We start from the raw sequence: 14,221 nt of genomic DNA, 5'->3' as shown, positions 1-14,221 counted from the left end.
GTAAGATGCATATAAAGCAATATAAAGACAGCTGGTATTTAGCCTGGAATTCTCTTAAGAACACTGCACTGACATCTAGCACAATAAATAAAAGGTTATTCTTTCAAAGCTAAACAAAAGGAGTTCAACGTCCAGAAAAGACTCCCCAAAAACTGTGCATAAAATATGAAACCACTTTCTCCCTTTCTTAAAAAGCATTATCAAAAAGACATTAACTATATAATGTACTGTAGGAACTCCACAAATGTCTGTTTAATAACAAGTGAATGAATCTGCCATTAAATAGCCCAAGCTAACTGTGACTATTTGACAATCTAAATCCATCTGTCAAAGTGGTTACAGTTAAATATTTCTACTTACCTGATATTTAAGCCAATGAAGTTTGTCCAAGTGAAAATATAATCTCCACCAAAGACCATTCCAATATAAGTTATTAATATATTCTAAAAAGAAAAGTGGCAAAACACTGTTACACAGATTTGAACTTTTTCAGTATTCAAATAAAGTCATCCACACAATGACCCAAACAAACATCCTTAAATTACAAAAGCAAATAAACAGAAACTAACAAAAACCCAACGATCCTAAAATGAGTGTAGCATGAGTATGAACATCAACTAACAAACAATAACATCAGTCTCTTCGTGGTCTCTCTCCAGAAGCTAAATGCTTTCACCAATACTGAAGAATACTAAAAAGATCATCAAACTTTCCCCTTTCTTGTCATATGGGCTGACATTACAAATCTAAATAAAGAATCACTGCTATTACCAGGGGTGTTTCTACACATTTAGCCAACTTCAAAAGGAATGTTTTTTTCCTCCCACAGAGGTAGCAGCTGCCTTTGTGAGGGGAGAGTGAAGGAAAATCTGCTTACAGGCAAGTATCTTACCCTGTTTTTTGAAAGGGAAAAAGGGGATGATGGAGAATTTGCCAACTCAAAGACTATTTCTAGAGGACTCTTTGTTGGTATCTTAAAAAAACACAGGGGAAGTCATCTCAAAGCATCACACCTAAAATCACCTCTCCCAACTCCCTTAATCTCTCAGGTGTAAACGTCTGCTTATCTCACTCCTTTTTCAGCTTCTGAGATCTTAGTTCCTCAACTAGGCCTCAAACTGGGCCCACAGCAGTGAAAACCTCTGACTCCTTTTTAATTATCCTCAGACCACAAAGATAAAATAAAAATTTCCAAAGTTTAAGCTCTTATTCAATTCCTCCCTAATCTTTTTTCCCATTCCTCAGTCACTGACTCCTTCAGTGCTATTACAACTGCCAAAACGGTAAATGTCACAAATATTTTTAGTACCTGGGCTCTCTTAGGTTAGGCCTACAAAGCAGAAAGTAAAGGGCTATCGTGTTTTGAAAAGGCCAAAAATAAACTTCAAAATTATTCTTATAGTGGAGTAGTACCCTTTGAGAGAGCATTCAAAATTATGTCAGCCTCTTCCAGGTCTAAATATAGACAAAGAAAGTCACTTTAGAGCAATTTTCTTATTATTTGAGAGGAAAAAAAAACACAAACATGTAACCGTAAACAAGGCTGGTAGGCAACTTGGGAAAATGTGTTAACAGGACCCCTCTTGGAATACAGAGATTCAGGGAAAAGAGAGATTAGTTAGCATAAACTGCCCAAGGAATTTCAGAAAAGGAAAGAACAGAGAACCGAATTTTTTGCTCAGTATCAGTCAGAAGTTAGAAAAACTATATATTAAACCATCCTAACCAAGATACTCTATCAGAAGACACACTCGTGCCCCCAAAGTAGAACTCGCCAGGAGGCACAGAAGAGTCTGTGCTGGTAGCTCAGAACTAAGGCTGCAACTCTGAGCCTTTAGTTTACCAGAGACTCAGCTGGAAACCCTGATGACTTCCATGCCCTACTTTTGAGATTCTGATTCAAAACATCTGAGGTGGGCCTAGGACCCTCCATGTTTAACAAGTTCTCCTAAGTAACTTTCCCACCACACTTAAGAGAAACAAGGAATGCTGACCCAAGGGTTTAGGGGGTTAGGATCCTCAAGCACAGAAGGCAGCTTAAAGCCTGCTGGAGAACAGTGACTGAGCTACACAGGTTGTAGCTGGGAGGCTAATGAAAGAAGCTCCACTCTGGCCCAACTCCAAACCAGCAAGAATATCAGGGTACTCCCATCTGTCTGAAGGTATAAGACATTCTTCAATAGCATAGCAGCTGTGAGAAGCAATAGCGATATAAACCACAGCTGACCCTTGTGCAAAGCTGGGGTTGGGGTGCAGTGAGAAATCTGAGAATAACTTATAGATGTGTGTGTGTGCATGTCAGTTGCTCAGGTGTGCCCGACTTTGCAACCGCATGGACTGTAGCCCACCAGGCTCCTTGTCCATGAGATTCTCCAGGCAAGAACACTGGAGTGGGTTGCCATTTCCTTCTCCAGGGGATCTCCCCGACCCAAGGATCCAACCCGGGTCTCCAGCATTGCAGGCAGATTCTTTACCATCTGGAGGTATCAGGGAAGCCCAACTAATGGATGGCCCTCCTTATCTGAGATTGGGCATCTGTGGATTCAGCAACACAGATGGTATAGTACTGTAATATTTACTACTGAAAAAATTCTGCATGTTAATACATTATTGACTGGGGGATTTCTGCAGACACTAGCGCCTATGGCTGGCAATTTGTTATGTAAGTGAATACAGAAATGTCTCTGGCCAATAGTTTTTGGGTAACGAAACGTTAACGAAACAGATTAATATGTCTCTGGTCAATAATGAGTACAGTGGACCCTAGCAGTTGAAACCTGCTTTGTTCAAGGGTCAACTGTAATCAGATACTCCAGTTTTTTTTCCCCTCCCTCTAGAGTTTAGAAGTAAAACTGTTCCCTTTGGACTAAGTTCATATGATTCTGTGGAGAGGCAGAAATATCAAAAGAAAAGCACTGGACTTAATGCTGATGAGAGCATTACTGTATCTGTACCCCACACTGATGACAATGAAGAATGTACACTAGGAAATTCTAAGCAATTAGGTTTAGTTATTTGCTAAATAACTTTCCCACACCATCCTTCTTCTTGGTTAAAAATAAGGCACCAACTCTCCTGTGTCTCGTGTTCCTGCTGTTTTTATTCTGAAGAGGCAAGCCATCTACTTTGCTCTTGAACTTTACAAAACCCAAACAGGGCTGGACAGGTCATTTGGGGCTAAACTGTCTCAGCCAGCTCAGGCCTTCCAATGCTTATCTCTAGCTTTCATAGAAGTCACACAGTTATTACAGCTTAATTTAGAATTCTATTCACACCAAACGCTTCAGTTCCATGTTTGACATCACAGACCTTCTGAGGCTTTAACCCAAGTCCAGTTCTAAAATGAGGTCTGATCAATGTATGACAAAACCCACTGAAAAATAAAAAATTAAAAAAAAATAAATAAATAAAAATAAAGTGAGGTCTGGTGTCTATGAATACAGTTCCATGGCGGGGGGTGCACAGGGGAACACAGCAACCAGGAGGAACCCTACTCTGCAGCCCCTTCCCTCACCACTGACAACCGAGGCGCCAGAAGTCAAGTCCCGAGGGGAGCTGTACTGTTTCCTCCCAAGGATCAAGGACCTACCTCTCTCTATTGTGCTCTTTTAGAAAGCAAGCCTACCTCACTAATGCTTTTGGAATTCAGGGATGCTGCAGCCTCTTGGATCTTAAAGTACTAGAATCACAAATTCAGAGGGAGGAGGCCTCAGGCTTCAAGCTGCTAACTGCAGCTCAATATTCAAGTCAGTGTGGCTCTCCTAGCTGAAGACAAATGAGCCTCTCTCTAATAAAATGGATTGGGAGGAAATGACATCACTGGTAATGTCAGACACAGCTTTTAAAAGTGGGCCATTTGAGGCTTGGCTCATGCTTAGGAAAACTCCCTTGATTAGCTTCTGGCAGGCATCCTTCTACGACACAGCCAGAGCTCAGCGAGGAAGAGAACAATTCTCGTCAGGAGTTAAAGGGACAAACCCACCAGTACCGAGCTGGTCACCTGCTCTGTCAGAAACAGGGCTGAATATCAGTCTCCTTCCTCCCCTCTGAGATGACGCATTCTCCTTTCCTCATACTCCTCAGACCTAAGCTGTCTCAAAGTAGAGATCATGTTCTCCCTGAGTTCTTCAGGACTGTTCTAGAAACCATCACCACACTTTGTCAAACTATCAAGGCAACACGTGAGGAAATAAGAATGAAAGGGTGAAGGCCACAGTCAGACTTATTTTAGAAGAACACTTATCAAATAAAGCAGGCACCCAAAAGAATACACTACCTTTTCAACTCACCTTAATACAGCCAACTATTGTAGTTGTAAGAGCAGAATTATACTGAGTGCAAAGTACTGTAGCATACATCAAGATAAATCTGGAAAAAAGAAGGAAAAGGTATCTTATAAGTAAAATCCAATTGCTTATTTTATAGTAACCCCTAACCAAGGGACAGAGAAGGCAATGGCACCCCATTCCAGTACTCTTGCCTGGAAAATCCCATGGACGGAGGAGCTTGGCAGGCTGCAGTCCATGGGGTCGTGAAGAGTTGGACACGACTAAGTGACTTCCCTTTCACTTTTCACTTTCATGCACTGGAGAAGGAAATGGCAACCCACTCCAGTGTTCTTGCCTGGAGAATCCCAGGGACGGCAGAGCCTGGTGGGCTGCTGTCTATGGGGTCGCACAGAGTCAGACACAACTGACAAAACTTAGCAGCAGCAGCAGCCAAGAGAAATGATCAGTGTTGGCCATGCCAGTACATTCTACTAGACACTGGCTGTGAGCTTTCCCAGCTCACTGCTGCTTCTATTGAAGCTTTGGATTTTTTTTTTTTTTAATTTCATTAAAGAGAAACACATATCCATTTAATGATCAGGTGCTTTTCCCAGCTATTGCACCAAAACCTTGAAACCACCGTTCACAATCATGAGTCATCTTTTTGGATCATAGTCCTAATTCACCTACCTGAGATACAAGGCTCAGGGCTTACAGACCCTGGCTCAGGTGTATATGTAACGTGAGGGCAATATGATTCTGGACCAGGGTGAAGGCAAGAGATACTTTAAGGATGGAAGAAAAACAAATGAGAACTACTTTAAGAGGGGATATAGTTCACTTAACAACAGTGGCAGCAGTCAGCACTCCCAGATTTTACAATGAGGCTTCGGAGCCTGACTTGGTACCAAACTACCCTGTCAACTTTATTTTGAAGCATCCAGTCACCATGTAGCAAGCCTGGGCTAGATCCAGTCACTAACATCAACTGAAATAACTGGTTGAGGGGAAAAAAAACCATTAGGGAAATTTGGAGGTAAGGAGAAGAGGCACATTTGCAGATACCCTCTTGCCTTCTTCAACATGGTAGGGAGAAGTCAGTCCCAAATTCAAAAGCTGCTACTGTTGCCTACTAATTCTGCAAACTTAGACAATTTATTTGAATTCTGAGCCTGTTTTCTCAGGCAGTTAGGAGTAGGGAGCAACAATATCTGTCAAATGGGTAATGTAGAAATAAAATTAAATAATGCATGTTGAAATACAATGGTGCTTATCACATACTAGCTTATTGAATAAATATTTAGTTTTTTTCCTTCATCCTTCTAAAAGCATGACTTTGAGATCAGTTTGGTAGCCCTGGGGGTACATTCCCAAGGATGGTGAAACCACTAGAGTCTGGAGGTTTATCCTAAGCAGATACATTCAAGAGATAAGAAAGAGGCAGAAAGACACCAGACTAAATTTCTTTAGGAAAACTATCTGCTAACAAGGCAGCAAAGGCTTACCCCATCACACAAGAGAGGGTGAACTGCAGAAGAAAGAGGGTGTCAGCCCAGCCTTCAAAATCCAATGCCTGTAATAAACAAGAAAGCACCGGATTTTAGAGCAGACCCTCCAGGTCGGCTGTGTTGTTCGTTAATGAAAACCCTGTGCGGTTTCTCCCATCACACAGTCACACACATACACTTCCATGCATCACTCCAAGGATAGAGAGTGATGTTCAAGAATCTCATATATATGGAAATGAATCAACTAGCAGTTTTGTATGGTTTTCTCCTTTCCAAAATGTAACATCAGTGAGATTTTATACTTCTCCATGTTGGTACAAAGAAACTGCTATTTGCTTGAAGGCACAAGCCTTGTCTTGCTAATTTCAGCAATCTTCCCAGATGGCTGGTTAAATAACGGCATTCTCAAATGGTAAAACATACTTCTTCCTTGTAATGTGTGAAAGCTCAAGTATAGTCTTAGTTACCTAAATTCAGCTGAGGCCTGTCCAGGAAGAATTATTATTTTAAAACAGTTGATTTTATAAAAGCAAAGTTTCTGTTGTTCCCCTTTGTTTCTAAGCCAGAAGTCAAAGGAATAACCAGAAACGACAGTGTGCACTGATCATCTATCTCTCACCCGTGAGGGAGGGCTTCTCTCTCAAGTACATAATTTCTCTTGCAATATGAGTTTGTCAAGCAAATGTGAGGAACATTCCACTTTTTAATCTCTCTGCCAACCTGTCCAACTTCAGCTCTTGCCACTTCAACACAAATCTCAGAGCTCCAGGGCTCCAGCAATACCAGGCTCCTCGTGGTTTATAAAACATAACATGCATTTCACACTCACATGCCTTTGCCTGGAATGCCCTGCCCCTCGACAGTCACCTGACTCCTGCTCACCCATCAAACCAGAAGCCAAGCAGTTCCTCTGTGGAGCTTTCCCGGATCAAGAACTCCTTCCCCTGTGCCTCAGCACTACTTCTCTCCAGCATTTCTCTCTCTGAACTGCAAGTCTTCCTCCACCGTGTCTACAGGCTGGGAGCTCCCTGCTGGGAGGACCCACTTCACATTATCGGCATCACAGCATTTGATAGACAGTAGACATTCAACTTGTTTGTGATTCTTTGTTGAGGTGTAACATAAAAAAAATTAAATTCACCAATTTTTAAGTGTGTAATTCAATGAGTCTTGACAACTGTATAGGCATGAAACCACCATTACAATCATGATAAAGAAAGTTCGGCCTAAAACCATAGAACCTAGAGGAAAACGGAGGGGAAAGCACCCTGGCCCTGGTCTTGACAATTTTCTGGCTATGACACCAAAAGCACAAACAACCGAAGCAGAGCTAAGAGGGACGACATCAAACTAAAAGGCCTCTGCACAGCAAAAGAAACAATCCACAAAATGAGACGGCAACCTATGGGATGGGAAAAAATATTTGCAAACTACGTATCTGATAAGAGGCTAATTGCCAAACCACACAAGGAACTGATAAAATGCAACAGCAAGAAAAATCCCAAACAATCCAATTAAAAAAGGGGTAAAGGAATTGAGTAGATATCCCCCCCCACAAAAAAGGTATAAATGGATAACAGGTACAAGAAAAGGTGCTCAACATCACTTAAAAAGTGCAAATTAAAACCACAACGAGATAGCACCCCACAACTGTTAGAATAGCTGTCATCAAAAAGACAAGAGATAAGAAGTGCTGACAATCGTGTGGAGAAAAGAGAAGCCTTGTATTGTTGGCAAGAATGTACATTTTACAGTCACAATGAAACACACACAATGGAGCATTATTTAGCCATGAGAAAGGAAATCCTGCATTTTGCAACAACATAAATGGACCTTGAAGGCTTTATGCAAAGTGAGATAGATCAGACGGAGAAAGACATATACAGTTTGATCTCACATGTAAAAATCTAAAAAAGCCAAACGTGCAGAAACAGAGCAGAATGGCAGTTGCCAGGCACTGGCGGGGGAAAGTGAGATGTTGGCTTTGTAACTTAGAAGATGTGCGTGTTCTAGGGCTCCAATGTGCAAGCACGGTTTTATGGTTAACAATACTATAAAGTTTACATACTTGAAAGTTACTAAGAGAGTAGATCCTAAGTGTTTTCACCACAAAAAAAGAAATGGCAGTTATGTGAAGTGACGGTAGGGTTAACTCATGTTACTGTGGTAATCATTTCCTAATATATAACTATTAAATCAACCACTGTACAAAAAACTTACACAGTATTAAATGTCCACTCTATCTCTGTAAAGCTGGGAAAAAAACATTTGCCAGCCTAGAAAGGTCCCTCCTGCCCCTTTTTAGTCAATCCCTCCCCCATTTACAGCCTCTGGGAACCTCTGATCTCCTTTCTATTACTGGAGTTTTGCCATTCAATAATTTCATATAAATGGCATTGTACAGTATGCACTCTTTTATAGGTGCCTTCTTTAACTTGACATAATACTTTTGTTTCCTTCAGTAAATGTATCTTTTTATAAGGAAATGTCAAATTGTTTTCCGAAGTAGCTAAAACATTTTGTATTCCCACCAGCACTGTGTCAGAGTTCCCACTGCTCTACCTTCATTTGGTTTTAAAAAACAAAATAAATGGAACTGGAGAACTTGATACTGTTAATCTGTTTGTTAGGGCTCCTGCAGCAAAGTACCACCAACTGAGTGACTTAAAAAACAAAAATCATTTATTACAGTTTTAAATGCTAGGAGTCCAAGATCAAGGCGTCAGCAGGGTAGGTTCCTTCTGAGTGCCGTGAGGAACAATGCCTCTGCCCTAGATGCCGGTGATCTGCTGGCAATCTGTGATGCTCCTGAGCTTACTGAGGCATCATTCTGATGTCTGCTTTCATATTTTCATGGCATTCTATGCTACTGTCTGTATCCAAATTTCTTCTTTTTCTAACCACACCAGTGATACTGGATGAGGACATACCCTACTCCACTATCTTCTCATCTTAATGAATTCTATCTGTAATGACCCTACTTCAAAGGCACTGAGGTTCTGGGGGTAGGACCTCAACATGACTCAGAGGAGGAACACCACAGTGCAATTCAAAGTACATTTCAAGTTAATTTTTGTGTTATCTCCTGAGGTAGGGGTCAGGTTCATTTTTCTGCATACAGATGTCAAACTGCTATAGCACCATTTGTTGAAGAGATTATCCTTTCCTCATTGATTTTTAAGGCAACTTCAACAAAAACAACTGACCACATGGTCTATTTCTACTTCTTGATTCTCTGCTCTGTTTCATTGATCTATTATTGTTTTGTAAAGTTTTCAGGGCGCAGATATAGACATATTTTGCTAAACTTTTCCCTGAGTATTTCATACTTTTGAAGCTTTTGTAAATGGTACTATTTAGTTTCCAAAAGTTCACTGCTGGTAAATCACAGTTCAGTCGATTTTTACATGATGACCTTGTTATCTTACAACTTTGTAAACTAGTTAGTAGTACTCACTCTTTTCTAGATTCTTTTTTCTCTACATATATGATTATAGTTTTTATAGAGGTATTTTAAATTCTTCCTTTATAATCTCTTATTCTTACTTTCTTGCACTGATGAGGTCTTCTAGTACAATGCTGAATAGAACATTATATAAGAGTGGACATCCCTGCTGTGTTCTCCGTCCTAGAGAAAAGGGACTGAGTCATTCTGCACTAAGTACGATGGCAACGTATTATTTTGGTAGATGTCCTTTATTGGATTGAGAAAGTTCCTTTCTATTCCAAGTTTGCTGAGAATTTTAAACCCATAAATTGGTGTCACTTTCATCAAACACATTTTCTCTAACTATTGACATGTTTCTTCCATTCTTGCTGTTGTTTACTAAGCTGTGTCCGATTCTTGTGACCTCATGGACTGTAGCCTGCCAGCCTCCTCTGTCCGTGAGATTTCCCAGGCAAAAATACTGGAGTGGGTTGCTATTTCCTTCTCCATCGAACCTACATCTCCTGCATTGGCAGGCAGATTCCTTACCACAGAGCCACCAGAGAAGCCCTTCTTCTATTTTACTCTTGCCAATATGATGAATTACACTGATTAACTTTCCAGTTTTAAACTAACCCTAATTCCTGAGATAAACACAACTTGGTCATGAGATAGTGTCCTTTTTATGTACTGCTGGATTTTTTTTAGACTACAGTTTTTTTTCCTCTCCTTATCACTTTTTTGTCAGCTAGTGGTAGAGGGTATACTGGCCTCATAAAAAATTATTTTGGGAAGCGTTCCTCCTTTTCTACATTCTGGAAGAATTTATGTGGAATTAGCATTGTTTCTTCCTTAAACATTCCAGTGAAGTGATCAAGGCCTGAAGTTTCCTTTTTCAGAAGGTTTTAAACTACAAATCCAATTTCTCTAATAAAGATGGGGCTAAATAGCCCTATTAATTAGGACTTTTTATTATTTTAATTAAATCAAGCAAGCTAATTATTTTCTAGAGTAAGGCTATTCATGTTACCTATTTCTTCTTGAGTGAGCTTTTACAGCTTTTCTTTCAAGAATTTGTACACATCTCAGTTTTTCAGTTTATGGCATATTGCTCATATAATTCTCTTATCCCTTTAATATACACAGGCTCTGTAATCATGCCCTTTGTTCATTTCTGATGTTGGTAATTTGTGTACTCTGACTTTCTATCCTGATTAATTGACCAGGGTTTAGCAATTTTATTGATCCTTTCAAAGAACCAGCTTTTATTTACATTGATTTCTCTGCTGCTTTTCTGTTTTCTATTTCACTGATTTCTGCATCTTTCTATTTACTTTGGGTTTAATCTGCTCTTATTTTCTAATTTCTTAAGGGAGACGCTTTAGATCACTGAATTTAAATCTTTCTTGTTTTTAATTTATTTTAATTTCTAGTTTAATTCTGTCCTGATCAGTAAACATACTTTGTATGGTTTCAATTCTTTTAAACTACCAAGACTGGTTTTACGGCCCAGAAAGTAGTTTATGTTGGTGCATTGTTCCATGTGTACTTGGAATGAATGCGTGTCCTGTCGCTGTTTGACATAAGTGCTCTGCAAACACCAATTAGACTGCGCTGGTTGATGGTGCTGGTCAAGTCTTCTCTATCCTTAGTGACTTTCAGTTCAGGTATTTTTATCAATTACTTAAAGGAGAATATTAAAATCTCCAACAGGTTGGTCTATTTATCCTTTCTGTTCTATCAGTTTTTGCTTCACATATTGTGAAGCTCTCTCACCAAGTATATACACATTTAGGATTGTTATATCCACCTACAGTAACCCTTTTAGCATTATGACATGTCCTTCTCTATGGTAGTTTGCATTATGTTTATTCTATTTGAGGTTTATTGACTTTCCTGTGTGTGCAGGTTTAGAGATTTCATCAAATTTGGAAAAAATTCAGCTATTATTCCTTCAAATTTTTTTCTGCCCCCCACTCACCCCTTTTTTAGGACTCTAGTTACACAAATGTTAGTGCTCTTAATATTATCCCACACGTCACCAATAATTTGTTCATTTGTTTTCTAGTCTTTTTCTGTCCTTCATTTTGAAAACTTTCTATTGCTGTTTCTTTAACTCACTGAACTTTTCTTCCTGCATAGTACCTGATCTGTTGCTTGATACTTTCTGCTTTATTTTTTAATTCTGATTACATTTTTCATCCCTAGAAGTTCCACTTGAGCCTTTATATATATTTTTTTTTTCTCTCTTTCTCCTTTCTCTCTCAACAATCCTTCACTGTTTTCAATGTACAATTTGACATCTACTAAAATTCAGTCATGCTCCAGACCACACGGTGGGCCTCAGAGCACTGAGCTGAAGATGGTTCAGTTGAATTTGTTGATAATGAAGGGATAAACAGTGGCAATAAAAATGTACTGCCTTAACAGCTAAAAACGTACTGCCATGTATCATGGAGCACTTTATAGTTGGCAAAGTGCTTCTATATACACCCCATCATTTGATTTGTACAACAAGCCTGTGAGGTAGAAAGGCCAAGTCTTATTATTCCCAGAAGACAATGAGTGACTGTCTTTAGGTAACACAGCTAATCCGTGGTAGACTTAATATATTTCAAGCCCAAAGTTCTCTACACTGAACATTAAACTCTATTCAGAAAAATGCCGCAAATACATAGGGCACAGTGCCCTTTGGGAATATAATAGCTATATCTGTATAATACTAAAAATAAACCTCATGGACATAATTCCATTTATATATAATTCAAAAATAGAAAAATAATACTCCTAAGATTTTTTTTTCTTTCCCTACATACTCAGCCTATTTCGGGAGAAAGCCAGTCAATGGGTCAGGCGGCCTGTTGCATCCCCCCGCTCTGCCACAGGAATGGGTCCTGGCTGAGACAGAACAAGCAGCCGTCATCTGAGAGTACAGCTGCAGGATAAATGCAACCCTAACAGCATTACAGCACAATGGAGTCCACTCTCCCTACCACAAAAACAGCATTAAAAAAACAAACAATAAAATCTACAACTTATTAAGCTATTATGCTCTAGGCTAAGAAATATTAAGTAACTTTCTCCAAATTACTCAGCTAGTAAACGCCTATGCAGTTCTATAACCTATCATCTTTCCATCTGTACTACTGGCGAAAACCAAAGACAAGGCAATATAGTCTGAATTTTTTTCTCCCAGATGGTTCTACATGGCTACTGAGTCAAAAAGCCAAAGTTCTAATTCCAACTCTGCCATTAATTTCCTGTGAGGCCATTAGGAAGTCATTAACCTTTCTAAGCCTCTACCTATACTACAAATATAGAAAACTGCTCCATCTATCTATCTCTTGTGAGAATCAGTTGAGAGAATAAAACACAGACACTTTAAATGTATACATAATTTACATTCAGAGAGAATATTCACTTCAACTTCTACCACTGTTATCTCTCAGTGATAGATGTGCAAGCAAATTTTTCTTCTCTTGAAGACAGGAAGTAAAGAAGGCACAGTGAGAATGTACTTTGTTATTCAGGGAAAAAAAACTTTAAAACAAAACGTCTGCCACTAGAAAACACTGATAAAGAGCCATTGTGAAGAAAATGACTTGCTTGGTCATTCTGTGTTATACAGAAGTAGATGGGCTCTCTGCCACAAGGCCGGCAATCTTCAATCCTGGCTGACTGGGGGCTATGATTACAGATCGAACATACAAAGATGCTTTTTTTTCGTCCTGTTTTGCACATCTAGCTCTTCAAGTGCTGGTAGTATAATGTAATACACACCACAGGCATGGAAAGAATTCTGCGGCCTAAGTTTAACTCAGATGACCATTATATTTACTACTATGGGCAAGAATCCCTTAGAAGAAATGAAGTAGCCATCATAGTCAATAGGAGCCCGAAATGCTGTACTTGGATGCAATCCCAAAAATGACAGAATGATCTCTGTTTGTTTCCAAGGCAAACCATTCAGTATCACAGTAATCCAAGTCTATGCCCCGACCAGTGATGTTGAAGAAGCTGAGGTTGAACGGTTCTATGAAGACCTACAAGACCTTCTAGAACTAACACCCAAAAAAGATGTCCCTTTCATTACAGGAGACTGGAATGCAAAAGTAGGAAGTCAAGAGATAACATGGAGTAACAGGCAAATTTGGCCTTGGAGTACAGAATGAAGCAGGGCAAAGGATAATAGAGTTTTGCCAAGAAAATGCACTGGTCATAGCAAACACCCTCTTCCAATAACACAAAAGACTACACATGGACATCACCAGATGGTCAATACAGGTTTCAGATTGATTACATTCTTTGCAGCCAAAGATGGAGAAGCTCTATACAGTCAGCAAAAAAAAAGACCGGGAGCTGACTGTGGCTCAGATCATGAACTCCTTATTGCCAAATTCGGACTTTAATTGAAGAAAGTAGTGAAAACCACTATACCATTCAGGTATGACCTAAATCAAATCCCTAATGACTATACAGTGGAAGTGACAAATAGATTCAAAGGATTAGGTCTGATTGAAAGAGTGCCTGAAGAACTATGGACGGAGGTTTGTGATACTGCACAGGAGGCAATGATCAAGATCATCCCCAAGAAAAAAAAATTCGAAAAGGCAAAATGGTTGTCTGAGGAGGCCTTACAAGCAACTGTGAAAAGAAGAGAAGCAAAAGGCAAAGGAGAAAAGCAAAGATATTCCCATTCGAATGCAGAGTTCCAAAGAATAGCAAAGAAAGATAAGAAAGCCTTCCTCAGTAATCAATACAAAGAAACAGAGGAAAACAATAGAATGGGAAAGACTAGCGATCTCTTCAAGAAAATTAGAGACAGCTAGGGAGAATCCCAGGGACGGGGGAGCCTGGTGGGCTGCCGTCTATGGGGTCGCACAGAGTCAGACACGACTGAAGTGACTTAGCAGCAGCAGCAGGGAACATTTCATGCAAAGATGGGCACAATAAAGGACAGAAATGGTATGAACCTAACAGAAGCAGAAGATATTAAGAAGAGGTGGTAAGAATATACA

The 14,221-nt window shown here is 39.7% G+C and overlaps 1 protein-coding gene across 2 annotated transcripts in view; it reads right to left on the bottom strand.

Annotated features, from left to right (window-relative positions):
• SLC35D1 (solute carrier family 35 member D1) overlaps nucleotides 1–14,221 on the bottom strand; it is a 45,810-nt gene that overhangs the window by 12,410 nt on the left and 19,179 nt on the right. For both annotated transcript variants that reach the window (XM_065911238.1, XM_065911237.1), the window contains 3 exons: nucleotides 5,774–5,841; nucleotides 4,290–4,368; nucleotides 361–443 (listed from right to left, as the gene is read on the bottom strand). In XM_065911238.1, the coding sequence (XP_065767310.1) occupies nucleotides 361–443; nucleotides 4,290–4,368; nucleotides 5,774–5,841 (230 nt within the window). The remainder of the gene's footprint in view (nucleotides 1–360; nucleotides 444–4,289; nucleotides 4,369–5,773; nucleotides 5,842–14,221) is intronic.

The sequence above is a fragment of the Muntiacus reevesi genome, chromosome 1, assembly GCF_963930625.1.
Source record: "Muntiacus reevesi chromosome 1, mMunRee1.1, whole genome shotgun sequence".
Classification (NCBI taxonomy): domain Eukaryota; kingdom Metazoa; phylum Chordata; class Mammalia; order Artiodactyla; family Cervidae; genus Muntiacus; species Muntiacus reevesi.
Note: the sequence above shows the minus strand (reverse complement) of the source record. Positions and strands in the feature narration are given on the sequence as shown.